The sequence below is a fragment of the Nerophis lumbriciformis genome, linkage group LG04, assembly GCF_033978685.3.
Source record: "Nerophis lumbriciformis linkage group LG04, RoL_Nlum_v2.1, whole genome shotgun sequence".
Classification (NCBI taxonomy): Eukaryota; Metazoa; Chordata; class Actinopteri; order Syngnathiformes; family Syngnathidae; genus Nerophis; species Nerophis lumbriciformis.
Window position 1 is genome coordinate 24004335 of NC_084551.2, and position 20666 is coordinate 24025000.

The 20666-nt window shown below is 40.3% G+C and overlaps 2 protein-coding genes across 2 annotated transcripts in view; both read right to left on the minus strand.

The window, feature by feature from the left end:
* The window catches only part of cobl (cordon-bleu WH2 repeat protein), a 176022-nt gene extending 166349 nt beyond the window's left edge, over positions 1-9673 (minus strand). The window contains exon 1 of the mRNA XM_061950969.1: positions 9655-9673. The gene's annotated coding sequence lies outside the window, so the exon portion shown is untranslated. The remainder of the gene's footprint in view (positions 1-9654) is intronic.
* A 5816-nt stretch (positions 9674-15489) lies between these two features.
* Positions 15490-20666, minus strand: part of triob (trio Rho guanine nucleotide exchange factor b) — a 237165-nt gene continuing 231988 nt past the window's right edge. The window contains exons 59-61 of the mRNA XM_061951061.1: positions 19821-19959; positions 19550-19736; positions 15490-17506 (exon numbers count right to left, since the gene is read on the minus strand). Coding sequence (XP_061807045.1) covers positions 17088-17506; positions 19550-19736; positions 19821-19959 — 745 coding nt within the window. The 3' untranslated portion in view covers positions 15490-17087. The remainder of the gene's footprint in view (positions 17507-19549; positions 19737-19820; positions 19960-20666) is intronic.

Consider the following 20666-nt stretch of genomic DNA (forward strand, 5'->3'; position numbering starts at 1 on the left):
CAAATAAGGGTTTGATGAGCATTCCTCAACTTTCTGTCTTTTTTGCCACTTGTGCCAGCTTTTTTGAAACATTTTGCAGGCATCAAATTCCAAATGAGCTAATATTTGCAAAAAAACAAAACAAACACATTTTACCTGTTCGAACGTTAAATATCTAGTCTTCGCAGTGTATTCAATTGGATAGATAGATATATAGTACTTTATTGATTCCTTCAGGAGAGTTCCCTCAGGAAATATAGGTTAAAAAGGATTTGCAAATCATTGTATTCTGTTTTTATTTACCATTTACACAAGGTGCCAACTTCACTGGTTTTGGGTTTTGTACAAACTCAATATTATTTCAACAATAGCTTCTCAATAAAGACTCCAGCTGACTCTCATTTCAGAGCCGAATGCAGCTGCTCCAGCACCCCCTGCGACCCAGAAAGAGACACGCGGTTAGAAATGGATGGACGTTTCACTTCGAAAGCATTGTAAAATCAAACAAACAGAAATTAAGTGCATTCAAAGCGCTTCACTTTTTCCACATTTTGTTATGTTACAGCCTTATTTCAAAATGGAATAAATATAAGTATGTCCTCAAAATTAGTGGCCTAGTGGTTAGAGTGTCCGCCCTGAGATCGGTAGGTTGTGGGTTCAAACCCCGGCCGAGTCATACCAAAGACTATAAAAATGGGACCCATTACCTCCCTGCTTGGCACTCAGTATCAAGGGTTGGAATTGGGGGTTAAATCACCAAAAATGATTCCCGGGCGCGGCCACCGCTCCTGCCCACTGCTCCCCTCACCTCCCAGGGGGTGATCAAGGGTGATGGGTTAAATGCAGAGAATAATTTCGCCACACCTAGTGTGTGTGTGACAATCATTGGTACTTTAACTTTAACTTTAAAATTATAATTATATAAATTATAAAAAAATTTTAGAAAAAATCTTGCAAATTTATTTAAAAAACAAAAATAAAAATCACATGTACGTAAGTATTCACACAATTTGTTCAATACTTTGTTGATGCACCTTTGGCAGCAATTACAGCCTCAGGTCTTTTTGAATATGATGCCACAAGCTTGGCAATTCCTCTTTGCAGCACCTCTCAAGCTCCCCTCAGGTTGAGTAGGAAGTGTTGGTTTTCATCGAGGATGTATCTGTACATTGCTGCATTCATCTTTCCCTCTATCCTGACTAGTCTCCCAGTTCCTGCCGGTAAAAACATCCTCACAGCATAATGCCGCCACCACCATGCTTCACTGTAGGGATGGTATTGGCCTGGTGATGAGTGGTGCCTGGTTTTATCCAATCACACCAAAGAGTTCAATCTTTGTCTCATCAGACCAGAGAGTTCTATTCCTCATGCATGTTAGCAACTGTTTTACTAAGAAATGTCTTCCATCTGGCCACTATACCATACAGGCCTGATTAATGGATTGCTGCAGAGATGGTTGTCCTTCTAGAAGGTTCTCTTATCTCCACAGAGGAATGCTGTAGCTCTGACAGAGAGACCATCGGGTTCTTGGTCACCTCCCTGACTAGACTGAGATGAATGCAGCAATGTACAGAGACATCCTGGGTGAAAACAAACGCTTACCATCCAACCTTATTGAGCTTGAGAGGTGCTGCAATTGGAATTGGAGAAACTACCCAAAGATAAGGTGTGCAAAGCTTGTGTCATCATATTCAAAAAGACTTCAGGCTGTAATTGCTGCCAAATGTGCATCAACAAAGTATTGAGCAAAGGCTGTGAATACTTATGTGTGATTGTTAGTTTTTTAATACATTTGCTAAATTTAAAGAAAGAAAAGTATTTTTCACATTGTCATTATAGGGTATTGTCTGTATAATTTTTAGGACAAAATGGATTTATTCAATTTTGGAAAAAAAGGCTGCAACATAACATTTGGAAAAAGTGAAGCATTGTGAATAGTTTCCAAATGTGCTGTCTAGCAAGTCAGTTATAACTTTTACATAAAACTAAATTTCTCTGTGACATTGAGCATGACTGAAATGCATATAAACAAATGCAGTAGCTTGCACCAAAGCACATCCATCTGCAGGAGAAAACTGACAGACTGAACAAATTCGCCCAACAGGTAGGGCTGAACATAAATGTGTCCAAAACACAAGTGATGTGCATTAATGCCACTCCAGATGAACCAATCGCAGTGAATGGACACACTCTCGACTATGTTGAGAACTTTACCTATCTGGGAAGTCTCGTCAGTAAGGTCAACGCTGCACAAAAGGACATTAGAGCAAGACTCGGAAAGGCACAGGGTGCTTTTGCTAGGCTACACACCATATGGAAGTCCAAGCAATATTGCTTAAGAACAAAGGTCCGACTTTAAAAGTTAAAGTTAAAGTTAAAGTACCAATGATTGTCACACACACACTAGGTGTGGCGAGATTATTCTCTGCATTTGACCCATCACCCTTGATCACCCCCTGGGAGGTGAGGGGAGCAGTGGGCAGCAGCGGTGGCCGCGCCCGGGAATCATTTTGGTGATTTAACCCCCAATTCCAACCCTTGATGCTGAGTGCCAAGCAGGGAGGTAATGGGTCCCATTTTTATAGTCTTTGGTATGACTCGGCCGGGGTTTGAACTCACAACCTACCGATCTCAGGGCGGACACTCTAACCACTAGGCCACTGAGTAGGTTACAACAGTAATGTAAAATCTGTATTGTTGTACGGCTTGGAGTGCTGGCGAGTAACATCCTACGACATGAAAAAAGTTGAAGCCTTCCACAATGGATGCCTCAGGAAACTCTGTCGAATCTTCGGGCCGAGAAAATATCCAATGCACATCTATAGAAGAAGACCAAGTGCAACAGTGTGGTGCTAGAGATCAAATGCAGACGATTCCAATGGCTTGGGCATGTTCTGAGGATGGACCAAGACCGCATCCCCAAGATCGCACTACATTGGACTCCACCTGGGAAAAGGAAGCAAGGCCGGCCCAACGGTGACAGCTGAGCTGAAGGAGATTAACCTAACCTGGGGCGAGGCACAGCATGCATACTTGCCAACCCTCCCGGATTTTCCAGGAGACTCCCGAAATTCAGCGCCTGTCCCGAAAACCTCCCGGGACAAATTTTCTCCCGAAAATCTCCCGAAATTCAGGCGGACTTGAGTGACGTGTCGACAGCCTGTTTTCACATCCGCTTTCCCACAATATAAACAGTGTGCCTGCCCAATCACGTTATAACTGTAGAATGATCGAGGGCGAGTTCTTGGTTTCTTATGTGGGTTTATTGGTAGGCAGTTTCATTAACGTCCTCGCAGCGCGGCAACAACACACAACAACAGCAGTCACGTTTTCGTCTACCGTAAAGCAGTTCGTCTGCCTTAAACAGCAATGTTGTGACACTCTTAAACAGGACAATACTGCCATCTAGTGTACATGCATATGTGACAATAACATCTACGGCTTTTAGAGAGTGCAGTGCACAACTGCGCACACAACAAGGAGACGAAGCAGAATGCATCATCAGAGAGGGTGTTCCGCATGGTTAGAAAAATAGTGACAGAGAATAGAACAAGGATGGACAATTCAACCCTTAACTCAACAATGAGTAGATGAGTGTTATGTGTGTGTATATGTGTAAATAAATGAACACTGAAATTCAAGTATTTCTCTTATTTATATATATATATATATATATATATATATATATATATATATATATATATATATATATATATATATACAATTCACTGAAAGTCAAGTATTTCTTATATTTATATATATGAAATACTTGACTTGGTGAATTCTAGCTGTAAATATACTCCTCCCCTCTTAACCACGCCCCCGCCACACCCCGACACCCCCACCTCCCGAAATCGGAGGTCTCAAGGTTGGCAAGTATGACAGCATGTTGCTCAAGAGAGGTCCAGATAGAGGCAGATCGTCAAAGCCTTAATGTCCCGTCAGGGACGAAGAGGATTAAGTAAGTAAGTAGCTTGATGCTAAATTGCATTGAAAACCCATATACATGCGCTAATAATTAGCTTTAGCAGTTTTACACATCGATTTTCTAACGCCTCCAAACTTAACAGTGAAATAGACAAAGAAGATGTACATAAACTGGTATTAATGAGCACACAACACTTAAAGGCAAACACTTTCCGAAGTTCAACAAGCGAGAGATCTGGAACATTTAACATCTTGATTAGGGGTGTCCTAATCCGATAATGATATCACTCCGATATCAGCAAACATATATCTGATCAAATTGGCTTGCATGCCAAATGTCCGTTTATAGCTTCAATACAAGCCGTCCTGCAGCGTGTTTACTTGTGCAAAGATGACAGCCAGTTTACATCTAAATGTCCTCCAATCAGCACACAAGGTTGGTCTTTTCTTGTTTTAGTGAAGTCATTTACAAAAGATAAACACGGTAGGCTATAGGCTACTAGCAGCTACACAACAGCTGAAGTGAAGTGAATTATATTTATATAGCGGTTTTCTCTAGTGACTCAAAGCGCTTTACATAGTGAAACCCATTATGTAAGTTACATTTAAACCAGTGTGGGTGGTACTGGGAGCAGGTGGGTAAAGCGTCTTGCCCAAGGACACAACGGCAGTGACTAGGATGGTGGAAGCGGGGATCGAACCTGGAACCCTCAAGTTGCTGGCACACAATTGCACACAAGCTAGACATAAGTGTCCTTACTTGAACTATATTGCAGCCTAAAACACCGCATTTGTCAATATAAACAAGTGTCAAATATTTGCATATTACATAGAGTACATATAAAAAGTCAAGAGCAAATTATAAAGTATCAAGTAACAAAAGTGTGTCTGCATCATTCAATTTAACTTCATGAATTATTGTGACCACTAGGTGTCGCAAAAAAAACCCAATTACCACTCCCCTTCAACTTAAAGTCATTAGATTAGTGCTTTTCACACCTACTATTTTAATTTCACTGGATCAAGACTTTTCAATATTCCACACTATAAAAAACACAAAATAATATACTGTAATTTGTGCTGATATTGTATCGGACTAATATCGGTACTGGCTGATACTCATAGCTTAAAAATCGGTATCTAATCGAAGAGGAAAAAGTTGTATCAGGAACACGCATAATCTTAAAGGGGAACTGCACTTTAAATTTTTTTGCCTATTATTCACAATCCTTATGTGAGACAAGCATGCTAACAATGGAGCCAATAGGAGTCGCTCCATTCCGCCTACTAGTGATGGGTCTGGCAACACCGATGCATCGGCGCATGCGTCGAGCTCATAGAGCAAAACCCTGTGTCGGTGCGCGTACCGCTTTTAGAAAGTCACGTGACCGATCATGAGCTGTTTTGGTCACGTGACCGATACGCGAACTGTGTCGCACTGACGCCTCCTCTGTTCCCTGTGAGCGTGTCTTTTCTACAGCCGGTGAAATAATAACTAAGAAGATAAATCGTCTAAAATGTAATACGTCGGAAAAACTTCTTTTTTTTAAAAATTTTTTTTTATAAAAATGTGTAAAAAATACAATTAAAAAAATTCCCAGTCCACAATCATCCACAACACGTTCTCTTAGATTTCCATGTTATGATACATGTTCACATTATTTATTGACTGTATCTAAAAAAGATAAAAATATATTTTTATTTAAATGAAGATATGAAATAATCCTAAATGAAATACAATGACTTGGTTTATATTATTGTATATACTAGGGCAGGGGTCACCAACGCGGTGCCCGCGGTCACCAGGTAGCCCGTAAGGACCAGATCAGTCGCCCGCTGGCCTGTTCTAAAAATAGCTCAAAGAGCAGCACTTACCAGTGAGCTGCCTCTTTTTTTTAAATTTTATTTATTTACTAGCAAGCTGGTCTCGCTTTGATCGACATTTTTAATTCTAAAAGAGACAAAACTCAAATAGAATTTGAAAATCCCAAAAAATATTTTAAAGACTTGGTCTTCACTTGGAATAAGCGGTAGAAAATGGATGGATGGATGGGTCTTCACTTGTTTAAATAAATTCATTTATTTTTTACTTTGCTTCTTATTACTTTTAGAAATACAATTTTAGAGAAAAAATACAACCTTAAAAATTATTTTAGGATTTTTAAACAAATATACCTTTTTACCTTTTAAATTTCTTCCTCTTCTTTCCTGACAATTTAAATCAATGTTCAAGTAAATTAATTTATTTTTTATTGTAAAGAATAATACATATTTTAGCTTCTGTTTTTTCGACGAAGAATATTTGTGAAATATTTCTTCAAACTTACTATGATTAAAATTCAAAAAAAATATTCTGGCAAATCTAGAAAATCTGTAGAATCAAATTTAAATCTTATTTCAAAGTATTCTGAATTTCTTTTAAAATTTTTGTTCTGGAAAATCTAGAAGAAATACTGATTTGTCTTTGTTAGAAATATAGTTTGGTCCAATTTGTTAAATATTCTAACAAAGTGCAGATTGGATTTTAACCAATTTAAAACATGTCATCAAAATTCTAAAATGTATCTTAATCAGGAAAAATTACTAATGATGTTCCATAAATTCTTTTTTTAATTTTTTCAAAAAGATTCAAATAAGCTAGTTTTTCTCTTCTTTTTGTCGGTTGAATTTTGAATGATAAAGAGTCAAAATTGAAGATAAACTATGTTTCAACATTTTATTTTACATTTTTTCTTGTTTTCTCCTCTTTTAAACCGTTCAATTAAGTGTTTTTTTCATCATTTATTCTCTCCAAAAAACCTTCCGTAAAAGGAAAAAAAAATGTACGACGGAATGACAGACAGAAATACCCATTTTTTTATATATATAAATTTATTTATTTAGCTATTCTTGTTTAAATCACACTTACGTGTAACTTACAAATGACAATATATTTATTTATTTAAGTGTGTATCAAACTGGTAGCCCTTCGCATTAATCAGTACCCAAGAAGTAGTTTTTGGTTTCAAAAAGGTTGGTGACCCCTGTACTAGAGCATATAATCAGTGTCAGTTGAGTCGGTCCATAGGTTGCCTGTAGGGATTTTTAATGTCCAGCAGATGTCAGTATTTAGTGACACAGTATCGACACAGTATCAATACAGTTTTGCAATGTGTCGAAACGCTTCATGACGCCTCATCAACCCATCACTACCGCCTACAAAACGCTCTGAAAGCTCCATCAATGTTTTATACACATGCTTTAAGTACATATTGTGATGATTACCTGCTGCCTGGTGTGCTCGCTTGCCTTGTCTCTCTCTCTCTCTCTCTCTCCTACAATGGGGCGATCCACAGGTGGCACTAATTTTGGGCACACCCGCCACTAATCATCAGCCGGGCTATTTAGTGGTGGCAGCTGGGTTGCACATGCTTGATGATCCTGTTGGAGGCTGCTCTTCTGGTTCTTTCTCAGGCTGCGTGGCTGCACCAGCTATTTCCCGGGTGTGACCCTCAGTCCAGTTACTTGGTGCTGTTTTTTTCCATGGCGTGCTTCTTCCCTCGCCACTATGGAATTTTGTGCATCTCTCCCTGAATTAAAAGAAACTAACTGCTGTCTGGTCTCCCTTTCTGCATCTTGGGTTTCGCACCACACGAGAGTGTAACATATATGCAATGTAGTACCAGGCGCAGTCATAATAACATGTAATATGTACATATTTTTTCTGATTTTAAGCATGCGGTGGCATATTAACTTCACGGACGCATCACAACGTTATTTCCTTCAACAAAAATAACAACACTACTAATCATGGCAGACTTCATGAGCGATAATTACGACTACTTTGGGACAAATGATGATCCAGAAACGTATATTTGGTCCTGAATATAAGGAGGATGATCTACAGGTTTTAGACAGAGAAACGCTAAGCATCATGTAGCAGTATTGCTGAGTGCTGAACAAGAAATGCAAAGTATCAACAAATTAAAACAATCACTTACTGTACGATATCTGCTCTCACTGGGATGCCGACTGATCAGATGTTCATATATTCCTGTTCAAATGAGGAATTCATTATATACCACATGAAGGGTTAAAAAAAACCATATTTTTGTGTCTTTCTCGCCATCTGCGTGTTTAAGTTAGATGTCATAGTCGACCAACTTCTCGGATTATGGCCACAACCTTGTACTATCCAGGTAAAAGGCATGATTTACAATCTAGAATTGACTTTCACCAACTCTGAAGCGATGCAGCAGCTCAGTGTGTCAATATAGCAGGATAAACTATTCAGCTCTCTGATCAATGCACCGCTAACATTAGTTTGTTTGTGTTAGCGCTTATATTAGCAATATTGCTAGTACTTGGTTAATATTCAGGTCAAAAGATGGAATGGAATATTGTTGGAGGTTTTCTATGTTTATTAAGAGAGCTTTATAGGCAGAATGATGTACTACCATTAGCTGCATTGTTAGCCACCTTGTACTTGCTGTATTTTATGACTTAGAATGCATAAAACAAAAGTATGACTTACATAGTGAATGACAGGGAAAATTAAAACAAAACAAGTGCACTAGCTCTTTAATGCCAGTAGACCTATACCATGAATTGATTAACGTGGACCCCGACTTAAACAAGTTGAAAAACTTATTGGGGTGTTACCATTTAGTGGTCAATTGTACGGAATATATACTGTACTGTGCAATCTACTAATTAAAGTTTCAATCAATCAAATCAAAAACCTTGAACAAACTTTGTTAGTGGGTTTTAAATAACATAACCGAATGTTGTCGCCACCTTCTGGGGTATTGATAGACCCCCCCTTTGAATACAAAAATCCCCTTCATAATAAAAGTGCAGTATTTTTTTCAATTTTCTTTGCCCGGGCAAAGAACCCCACTAAAAACAGACTGGCAACCCACCTTTGGGTCACGACCCACCAGTTGAGAATCCCTGCATTGGACAAGTTACAACGACAAATGATGCCTTTACAGAGATAATAATACTCATATTTGATTGACACTGTCAGAGAAGTATAGTGGATTCAAAAAGTGACCCCAATCATGTTTTTTTGTGCACCATTTTACCTCTGGAATTATGGATTCAAAGTTCAACCTCTCTTTGGACAAGGACATTTTCTATAATGAATTTGTATATTTTCATTGTTCTATTAAATGCTTCCTTTTTATTTGCAAAGCAGCACTTTAGCAACACAAATTGTATGTATATAAAAAAACTTCAGATATCAATGTAAAATACAAACAAATAAAAATACACCATAACAGTATAGATACCATTATTCATGTTGTCTTTACATTTGTATTGAGACAAGTTCACTCTTTATAGTCACTGTATGAACTGAATATTTAATATTGTGGTTGTATTGTGCATCATACTGAGAGCTGTTTCAATATGTCACCACTCTCATGTCGCACTTGAACATGAAGTGTTAATGACCATTATGACTACAACTATTCAAGAAGGGGGCATTCCCAGTATTAATAGGTGTAGTCATATACTAACGTTTTCTTCCCAAACACCTGCTGTATTTCATCTTATGTGCCGCCTGTAATGTTGATGCTGTACAAAACAATACTACAAAATATATTTCTTGACCTGCTTATGGAAATGTTTACTGCACTTTGCAAATGTGCCATAAGTGTATGTAAGTTAATTAAACTATCCACTTTGTCATGTCACCTACTCCACAGATGTTGCACAACATAAATAGGAAATGCTTGCTTAAAAATATCAATGTGCAAGTCATACCATCCCCGCTGCAAGTGTTGTGCAACAAAACACTCGCGGTGCAGCGCAAGTGTCTTTTTCATCTTCGCTTTTCACCTCAAAGTAAACAGCTGCCTACAAAGGAAGAGAAGAATGGTAACAGCAAGTCAGTTTTTTCTAGCACATATTGGCAACGTTCTACTACTGAATTATTTGGAATAATCAACATACTGTTATGTACACGCCTGCAAAAGAAGATGTAATATAATTCGAAGTTAAAATGGGAGAACAGTACTTCAACACCTCTGACTACCCAGCATATGTACAGTCACTCCTTTGGAGTTAAAAAAACAACAAAAAATGTTATTTTTAAGTATTTCTTGGACCCATTTATTTTTATAAAATGTAAAACTATTGAAGGTAACACAATGACTTTCTGACTGTCTGATCACCTTCTGTTTTGTTTGGAGATGCTTTCAGATATACAGTACAGTACAAAACACCATCTTGGCAGTCATTGTCTTTCTTGCATTTGACTTGTTGCTAGTTCTCGCTGACACGCTGAGACAGCTGCTAACTGTGTATTTCAATAAAGTACAAATAAAGAAATTCAGTTGAATAAATGAAATTACATAAAATTCAATACAATCTTTTTTTTTTTTTTTTTTACAATGCAATACGAAATTGCCTCCGGTATTCTGTAGGTGATGTCAGCATGTTGATGCAGGCCGTGCGTTTCCCACCTAGGTCTTCAGTGATGTCCGACTTCAATGATTACCTCTCAAAATACCGTAATTGATGTCACCACATGACCAGTGCTGGAGAAATACTATACAGAAACACATTTACGCACTACTGGGCATTGAAACACCTTAACAGTGTACAAAACAGGTTATTTTCTGGCACATTTAAAAAATCAATACACCCGCATCAGCAATTAAAACATATCTTATGTGGTACTAGGAATGATGTTTGATAAGAAATTATCGAGTTCGAGCCTATTATCGAATCCTCTTATCGAACCGATTCCTTATCGATTCTCTTATCGAGTCCAGATAGGTTGTTGTATATGGAAAAAAACACAGAATATTTGGTTTAACAAATCACTTCACATTCTCTACTGCTCGCTACTATAGTATTACCATATCTGAGTTACTGTGCAGAAATGTGGGGAAATAACTACAAATGTGCGCTACATTCCTTAACCGTGATACAAAAAAAAATAATTAGACTGATACATAATGTTGGATATAGAGAACATACAAACACTTTATTTATTGAGTCAAAAATATTAAAGTTCGATGATTTGGTAAAATTGCAAACAGCTAAAATGATGTGGAATTAAATGATGGAATGGATTAAGTAAAGAAATTAAACATTGTACTGATATGATCCAGTTTAAGAGGTTGTTCAAATGAATAGTGCTTACAAAGTACAAAGAAGAAGAATTATGAGAAATACTTTCAACCTTATTGAAAATAAGATATTCTTCATCTCAGTATATTAATAATGACTGAATTAATTAATTACATATTACAAAACTGTTGTATATACTAATTCACAGATATTTTATTACAAAAAGGCCAGCAAATGATGTATATATTTGTAAACGCTATGAAGTGGGAAAGGGGTAGGATTAAATAAGCTTTACTTCTTCCTACTCCTGTAAAGTGAAGTGATATGAAACTGTGATGTATTATGATGTGGTCGGATCGTGTTTTGTTTAGTTATGCTCTGTTAGTTTTGGACTTCCTTAGTTGTTCTGTGCACTTCGGGGGTTTGTTTTAGTTACCATGGTTACTTATGAATTTCACCTGCCTTGTACGCGCACCTGTTGCTCATCAGAGACTCTAATTAAGCCTGCCTTTTCCAGTCACTCGTCGAGGCTTCATTGTTTGCATTTGCAACAGTTACGTTGGCATTCTGGTTTTCCAGCTCATGATTCCTGTGCTAAAGTTACCTTAGCTTCTAGTATTCCTGTGCTAAGTAAGTTTTTGCTTTAGCTTCTCGCGCGAACGACACGCTTTCCTTTTGTTTCGTTCCTGTCTGTTGTAATGTGTATGATTTATGAGAAATAAATAATCTCCTACCTGCACGCTTTTGTCCGGAGCCGTCAGTTTTGCGTCCCGGGAGAACAAACCGCAGCACGCAGCACGCAGCACCCCACCGTGACAAATGACTGAGCTACGTGACGTCATTTCTTGTGATGTCACACGGGGCATTTCTTGTCGGGACGGGAGTCGTTCCCAGGGATTTGAATAAAGAACCAACTCTTTTTCTATACTATAGTGGTCTCGATAACGGGTACTGGTTCTCAAAAAGGGATTCGAGTCCAAGGACTCGGTTCTTTTCTTATCGAACAACCGAGAAAACCGGTTTCGAGCATCATCCCTATGTGGTACTGTCAAAAATTAAATTGCAAAAAATATATTAATAGCTCTGAGCTGCCACCTTATCGTGGTAGAGGAGTTTAATTGCGTGTCACAATGATCCTCGGATCTATGTTGTCCGGGGGCTTCCATGCAGCCTGGTAGGGTTTCCCAAGACAAACAGGTCCAAGGTGAGGGATCAGACAAAGAGCAGCTCGAAGACTTCTATGGAAATACAAAAACCGAGACTCCGATTTCCCTTGCCCGGACGCGGGTCACCAGGGCCCCCCTCTGGAGCCAGGCCCAAAGTTGGGGCACGATGGCGAGGGCCTGGTGTCCGGGCACAGCCCGAAGAGGCAACATGGGTCTCTCCTCCAATGGGCTCATCACTCATGGGAGGGGCCATAGAGGTCGGGTGCGTTGTGAGCTGGGCGGCAGCCGAAGGCAGGGCACTTTGTCGGTCCGATCCTTGTCTACATAAGCTAGCTCTTGGGACGTGGTACGTCACCTCGCTGGGGGGGAAGGAGCCTGAGCTAGTGTGCGAGGTGGAGAAGTTCCGGCTGGATATAGTCGGACTCACTTCGACGCACAGCAAGGGCTCTGGAACCAGTTCTCCCGAGAGGGGCTGGACTCTCTTCCACACTGGCGTTGCACGCAGTGAGAGGCGACGGGCTGGGGTAGCAATTCTTGTTTCCCCCCGGCTCAAAGCCTGCACATTGGAGTTCAACCCAGTGGACGAGAGGGTAGCTTCCCTCCGCCTTCGGCCGAAATGAGTTTCCTCCACCGGGTGGCGGGGCTCTCCCTTAGAGATAGGGTGAGAAGCTCTGCCATCCGAGAGGAGCTCAAAGTAAAACTGCTGCTCCTCCACATCGAGAGGAGCCAGATGAGGTGGTTCGGGCATCTGGTCAGGATGCCACCCAAAAGCCTCCCTAGGGAGGGCACATCCGACCGGTAGGAGGCCACGGGGAAGACCAAAAACACGTTGGGAAGACTATGTCCCCAGGCTGGCCTGGGAACACTTCGGGATCTCCTGGGAGGAGCTAGAAGAAGTGGCTGGGGAGAGGAAAGTCTGGGCTTCCTGCTTAGGCTGCTGCCCCCGCGACACGACCTTGGATATGCGGAAGAAGATGGATGGATATTAATAGTGAAAAAATAAAGAAATCAAATATTTGAACTCACAATTTGTAGAACCCATTCGACGCCGTATAAGCCAGTGGTACCCCTCGTAGTCAGATGATTTGAGTGAAAATGGCGGACGTTTCCCCATTTCATCGCCGGAACAGCTGAGCTAGCTTCCAGGTATAGCTGACATTGTCTCACAAGTTTCTCTTTAAATATCCTTTTTGAAAATGGCCTTGCATATACTGTATACTGTATATCTGCCACCTAATCAACGTTTTGTTCTCCTTCTTTGTGGGTCAACACTTCCCACTTCCTGCTAAATTGCAACTTGTGATTGGATACTCACTTTGGAATGACAAGTAAGTCTCCAATCACAGTCTTGTTAACATCAGGCTACCTAGATAGGCTACTGTCAACAACTTGTGATTTGATTGGCTTTTGCAACTGTCAATCAACTGTATGTGTTCTCAAATTCAGCCGCTTGCGGACCCGGGTGTGGCTCTGCTGATCTGCATACCACCGCCGCGGCTCAAACCAGTGAGTATCCAATCACAGGAATGCGTAAATATCACGGTCAACGTGAGGCCAGCTAGAAGGCCTTACAACTGGTGATCTGATTGGCTATCGCAATTATCTATCAACTGTATGTGCCCGTTCACTTACAGTGCACTGCATTGTTGATTCTGAAGGCACCTTGGTAGATTTCATACAGCATGGCAACATACGCTGGCTGAATTCTGATTGGATAAACACGCTAACCTAAAAACAACAGCACTGCAAGGAGCATAATATGACTTGAAGAGAATATGAATATTTTAGATATTTAGGGAAAGTAAATTAAAAAATACTTTTATCTTTATATATGATCATGATTCCTGGTTGTTAGGCCTTTCTGGTCCTGACAACACACCACTGCCTGCCCAAAGTGTTGAATTACATTTATACACTAGGCCACCTACTCAGTGGCCTAGTGGTTAGAGTGTCCGCCCTGAGATCGGTAGGTTGTGAGTTCAAATCCCGGCCGAGTCATACCAAAGACTATAAAAATGGGACCCATTACCTCCCTGCTTGGCACTCAGCATCAAGGGTTGAAATTGGGGGTTAAATCACCAAAATGATTCCCAGGCGCGGCCACCACTGCTGCCCACTGCTCCCCTCACCTCCCAGGGGGTGATCAAGGGTGATGGGTCAAATGCAGAGAATAATCTCGCCACACCTAGTGTGTGTGTGTGACAATCATTGGTACTTTAACTTTAACTTTTTTAACTTTTATAAAAACAGTTTCATTGACAAATATTGATACTAATTTATATTGTTATTTCTTTTTTGTCATTATGACAAGTGAGGCCCCGCCCTGCTGATAATGACCATTTGCTCACTACCGCCACGTTAGAAATGTTCAGTACTGAAGACTACTTTGCCTCAGAAACGTCTTCAAGCAAGCCGGCGTGCCACATTTCATTTCCCGTGTGGCTCAAACTCGCGACATCAGAAATTGATTAAAGTTTTAAAGCTAGTGATTTTTGAACTTCATTGAACCGACTTATTTTCCTTCATGGTGTTATTAGCAGTTTGTTGGGCTTCCACACACATCCAGAAACATTACACATTACGTCATTAAAGACAGCGTTGCCAGATACAAGAAATGGTAAATCATCATATTTTGAGAAAAATCCTACCCGAGTTGACGTTGCTCACGACCATTACATGACCACATAAAGTACCAAATAAACTAACAGCATCGTTGTAAAAAAACAAAAAAATTAAAGTTGCAAGCAGCGATGGACGGAACCGACTTTGAGGGATCATAAAATCCAAACCGGAGCAGTAATTAAAACTCTTTCATCAACTTTTAATCAGAAGAGTTCAATCTCTCTCCTGTGCAAATTTGAAGCTGACACAACAAACACGCTCAGAGGAGATAATGTTTGAGAAAAGGTGACTGTTTTTAAACAACTTTTGTTTTGAAGGGGGAATTGCAAACTTCCTGTTGATTTTTGCTCGGGGTTGTCAGTGTATGAAATATAGGTCTAAGTGAGACCTACATAGAGGTTTTTGTTTCATGTCTCTAAGACATTCCTACTGGGAGTTACAGGCAGTTTTGTCTGTGTTTTCTTCCTAGGGGGCGCTAGAGCGCAATTTTGAGTTTTTGGGGTTTGGTTTTTTGATTAGATCGCAATTTTCGCCAGTCCTGATGTGTGTGTCCAATTTGGTGAGTTTTGAAGCATGTTAAGGGGGTCAAATTACAGCTCAAAGAGGCGGCGGTATAATAATAAAACGCTAGAAATACAATAGGGTCCTCTGTCCCAAAGGGACTCGGTCCCTAAAAACAAATATGGACAAACTGCGCCCCCAGCTGGCTGTAAAGAGGCACGTGAGGCATGACTTGCTCCTTGAACGTTTAATGGCAAAATAACACGACAAACTTAAAATATTTACAACACTTAGAGACATGTAAACACCATCTTCTGTACAGAGAAATATACATGCAAAAGTAAAAATGACGTCATCATACAACATTCAAATGGACATTGCCGCATTGTCAGTGTATTTAAAAAAAAGAAAGAAATGAAACAGTCACGTGACTGACGGTTACATCCTGGCTGGTCCTTTCTGTACAATTTTACATCACCAGCAAAGAAGAAGTTGCCTTTTTACTTAGTCATTTCTTTATAGATGACTTTACTCAATCCGATTGTGTTTTAAGGAACCCAGAAGCACAAAGATAAATAAAAAATACCGTAGAACTATTTCTTTAAATTAGTTGGATAGATTTAGTGTTTTATTTTCTTTATTTAGGAAGAGGGGAAATGTTGTCTCTTATTTTCCAAACTATTGCTTGGAATTGAAAACAGAGCAAGCAAGGTGAAGTCCAGCTTTTCCTCAGCAATTTAACCATTATGAAAACAGTAATAAATAAAAATAAAAAGTACTATGCAAACTATTAAGTTCACTGTGCGCTCTATAAGTTAGCATGACAAATCATAATAATAATACTGGAAATCAAAGCATCGACAACTTTGGTATTGTTACGGAAACATAATGACGAAAAATGAAAGCGTAAGTGCCTGATTCCTTTTTTAATAGATACACATTTCATACATTTTTGCCCCCATGCTTCAATGGGGTTTAGCAGATATTAATACTGAACTTAATACAAAAAGAGTTAACACAATACAGACGTCTATTGCAGTACCAGGTACGCACATTACATGCTTTTTTTGTCTTCAAAGAATACAGCTACAACACAAGTCTTCATAAATAGTTGCATACATGTTAAAGCTGCAACATTGCACATGGGAACCGACGCGGGACGAGCGCACATCTACGTTTGTTCGTCACTAACATCCTGCAAACAACGTCAGACTTTTGTTCAGTGGAAACGAATGAAAAAGCAAATTGATTTATTTACAAATAAGGCGGAGATCATAGAAGCTTTTTGTTGGTTTAGTTTGTGCTGGAGACGACAACACGCACTATTGCAGTCAAAGTAACGACGATGGAAAAGAAGGTTTTGGCCTACGCGGTGCTGGAAGCACAAGCGGACCTCCTTATTGGGCGCCACTCGGCTTTCACTTTGTCCTCAGACGAACTATAGAGCCTTTGTTTCCCCAAAAGGTCGAGCATGTTTGTTGCCTAACTGTACACAGTTTGACTTACAAAAAGTAATCTCTTTTTACAAAAACAGCCTTCTCTTGTGGTCAACTAAAAGCAGCCTGACTATACAGTTTTCTATTTCCTCTTTGTAACGTTACCCGACCTGCAAGAGAAGCCACGTCTTCATGCCAAGTCGGGGTTGGACATCTCGCACAGATGCCAACAGTTTGTTGTGCGGGCGTACGGGCGGTACGCCAAAGTTTGGGAGGGAAGGGGCGGAGTCAAAGGGTTTATCAGCAGATGTCAATCAGTCAGTCAGCAGCAGCTTGTGGATCGGCAAGGGTGAATGTTATCAGTGTGGAAGAAGAGCAGGCGAGGTACTTCCTGTCACATGTGGTTGAGCAGGCGGCTGTGAAGGAAGGCCTTCAAGGTCCCGATGGGCCGTACGTCGTTCTGGTGTTTCCGTCTCTCGATGAAGGAAATGAGTCTGGACGTGTCCAGGTGTGACGCGCTGTGATGCTGCGACGACGGCGGCGGCGGCGGTGGCTGCGTGGTGTATCTGCCGTCCCTGTCCGTCCCTCCCGGGGGGCGGAGCCAGGGGTCCTGTAGGCAGTATGTCGCAGACGGCCGCCGGTCGGACTCGCCCTGCAGCAGCAGGCACACAAAATCGCGGGCGGCCGCGCTCACGCCTTCGAAGTAGTCCTCGGGGAAGCTGAAGTCCAGGCGGCAGATGTTCAGACACGTCTCCTCCAGACTCTCGTCCAGGAAAGGCGATGCGCCACTCAGCACGACATAAGTCAACACACCTGCAAGTCATACGTGCACCAAAATGAGTACAGTCGTACGTCAGCTTATGATTATTTTGAGATAAGGACTGTCGCGAAGATAATTCGTATGCTTTAAGTTGTAAGCAAACATTTGAGTTAGAAACATGCCCGCCATTTAGCACAGCAAATGTCACAGTTAACCACGTGAGGTCCCGATCAAAACATCTGGGGCCGTATTTATCAAGCGTCTTAGAGTGCCATTTTACACTTAAGTCCTGAGAATTTGCGAAACTTAGTCCTACTCTCAAACTTAAGAATAAAAGCTATTTATCAACTTTCTTAAGTCTAAGAATCACTCCTACTCTCCACGATATTTAAGAGACCTTCAGAGATGTCTTAAGTGCAGGCATGTGATTTGACCACAATGAAAAAGACTGAAAAAATTTCCGGGGGTCTGAGGGACGAAGGCCCCCAGCCAGGTCCAGGGCGGTGCCCTGGTGGGGGGACAAGGGGGGCGACGCCCCCCGAAGCTCCTGTTTTTTCACCAATTTAACATGCTAAAATTAACAAAGACAGAAACATTTGAAGAAAATATTTTAGTGTTTAAAGACATGAAAACATCATTAATAGAACATACCTTGCTTTAAGTTATTTCATATGTTTTTGGCGTTTCGCATGTACTTCCAAAGCCTTGAAACCTCGTGATCCATAGTCAATATTATCATGACACCACGTGCACAAAACCTTTCCGGGACGATCGATTTTCCGAATAAAATCACCGAACAAAGTCGTAACTTCCTTCTTCCCAACAGTATCAGTGATTTCCCTTTCCATCCAGTCCCATCGAAACTTATTTTTGACATGTTTATCAATTTCTTTTACTCGTAAAGCGTCCTTTCTCTCGAGAACCGACATCGTTTACATATGGAAAATGGCAGTAATAACCATTATGAATGATGACGTTCTTAACGTCATCATTCATAACAGATGTCCTGATTGGTCACAAGGAACATATCGACCAATCAACTACGGCGTAATATAAATTACGTCTCGAATCTTGATTTAGGGTCGGGAAAAAAAACGAAAAACGGGAGTAAATTTTTTTTTTTCCCGAGATTAAAAAAGACGGAATTCCGACTTTAGACGGAAAAATCACATGCCTGTAAGTGGTTAGGAGTTGCCAGCGGGGGATGGCACTGAGGCGAGAGAGACGTGCGCCAACGTTCAGGGAGCTGAACGATGTCCTGGCTTTGTTTGATGACGAGCAGATGATCAAACGGTGTCGTTTAGACCCGGGGTCACCAGGTCGCCCGTAAGGACCAGATGAGTAGCCCGCTGGCCTGTTCTAAAAATATCTCAAATAGCAGCACTTACCAGTGAGCTGCCTCTATTTTTTAAATTTTATTTATTTACTAGCAAGCTGGTCTCGCTTTGCTCGACATTTTTAATTCTAAGAGAGACAAAACTCAAATAGAATTTGAAAATCCAAGAAAATATTTTAAAGACTTGATCTTCACTAACTGACAAAGAAACAGATAACAGATTTGGTGTCCAGTTCAAAGTGTGACATGATTTATTTAAAAATTTGAGGGTTGACTTTTGTATTTTACATGAGTTATTATTTGTACAAACATGGTGCAAAGTAATTCATGATTTGTTAAAAAAATGTTAGTGGCTAGCTAGTTAAAATGGGATATTGTGATTTCACAAGACTGTCTTAGAAGTGATCATTTGAAAATGTTCAATTTGAAAAATGTGCACTTAGAGAAAATATAAAAATAAAGTGTTGCATATTGATATTTATCTGTTTCTATATATATTTATTGTGAGAAATCATTAAGATGATCAGTGTTTCCACAAAGATAAATATCATTAATTATTAATAATAACATAGAGTTAAAGGTCAATTGAGCAAATTGGCTATTCTGGCAATTTATTTAAGTGTGTTTCAAACTGGTAGCCCTTCGCATTAATCAGTACCCAAGAAGTAGCTCTTGGTTTCAAAAAGGTTGGTGACCCCTGATTTAGACTTAGACGTGTACTTTTCTGACAGAAAATTCTGTGTTGTAAAGAGAGACAGACCTAAGCTCCACATGTCAGACATCAGCGAGGCAGGCTGACCCAGGACCAGCTCAGGGGCTGAGAACTCTGGGCTCCCCACGAGAGGATGGATGTAGGAAGAAGGCGGGTTGAGCTGAACAGCGTCGCCAAAGTCTGTGAGCTTCACCACAGGCTGGGAGGAGACTTGTTCCACCACGATGTTCTCAGGCTAGAAAAAACAAAACATGAGAAATGTGCTACAGTTCGGACTCATTGCTCATTGAACATTGTTTGATGTGAGAGATGTGTTTACTTTGAGGTCCAGGTGTGCTATCCTCCAGCCATGCAGGTATTGCAGCGCTTCAAGAATATCTCGAAGGTACAGCGCCACTTTCTCCTCCGTCAGGTTCCCCCAGCTCACAACGTAGTCCAGGAAACGTCCCTGGTCGGCCCTGAACACAGCAGCCAATACATTATTAGTACCTCGGTTTTCCATAAAACCCACATTTTGTATGATTCGGTTTACAACAAAGGTGTTGCCGTGATTTTCGTCTTGGCTATCAAAAAGCCAAACATTGTACGTAACAAACTCGTCCGTCTGCCCTCGCAAATATTCTGTAGAATCAAGAGGCCTCACAAAGAATCTCCCACATTGGTGAGTCAATCTTTGTGCTTTAGTTTATTGAGTATGATTGCAAAGCATGACATCATGGGGCCAAAACAAGTTGCAAGTGAAAGCTTTGATAAAGAAGGTGAGAAACACCATTGCATTCAAGAAAGAACTTGTAGAAAAGTACAAAGGGGTTAACTTCTCCTCCTCCCTCTCCACTCCTTGTTGTCTTTGCCAACAAATCTTTTAATAAATGTAAACATGATGTTAAATGTTCATTTGTCATTTAAATGTATTCTTCACTGCTTTCAACATGTACAACTGTAATTGTTATGGGTGTCCTGATACAACACTTTCACTTCCGATATTGGAGTCATACTGGCTGACACCGATATTAATCCGATACGATATTAGCATAAATCATAGTACTAAATGTTTTTAGTATTTTGTCGAAAATGTTTGATCAACTGAAATTACTCAGAACAATGGTGTATGTGGAAAAACACTCACCTAATGGCAGATTTATACTTATGAACTAAAGTGATTTGT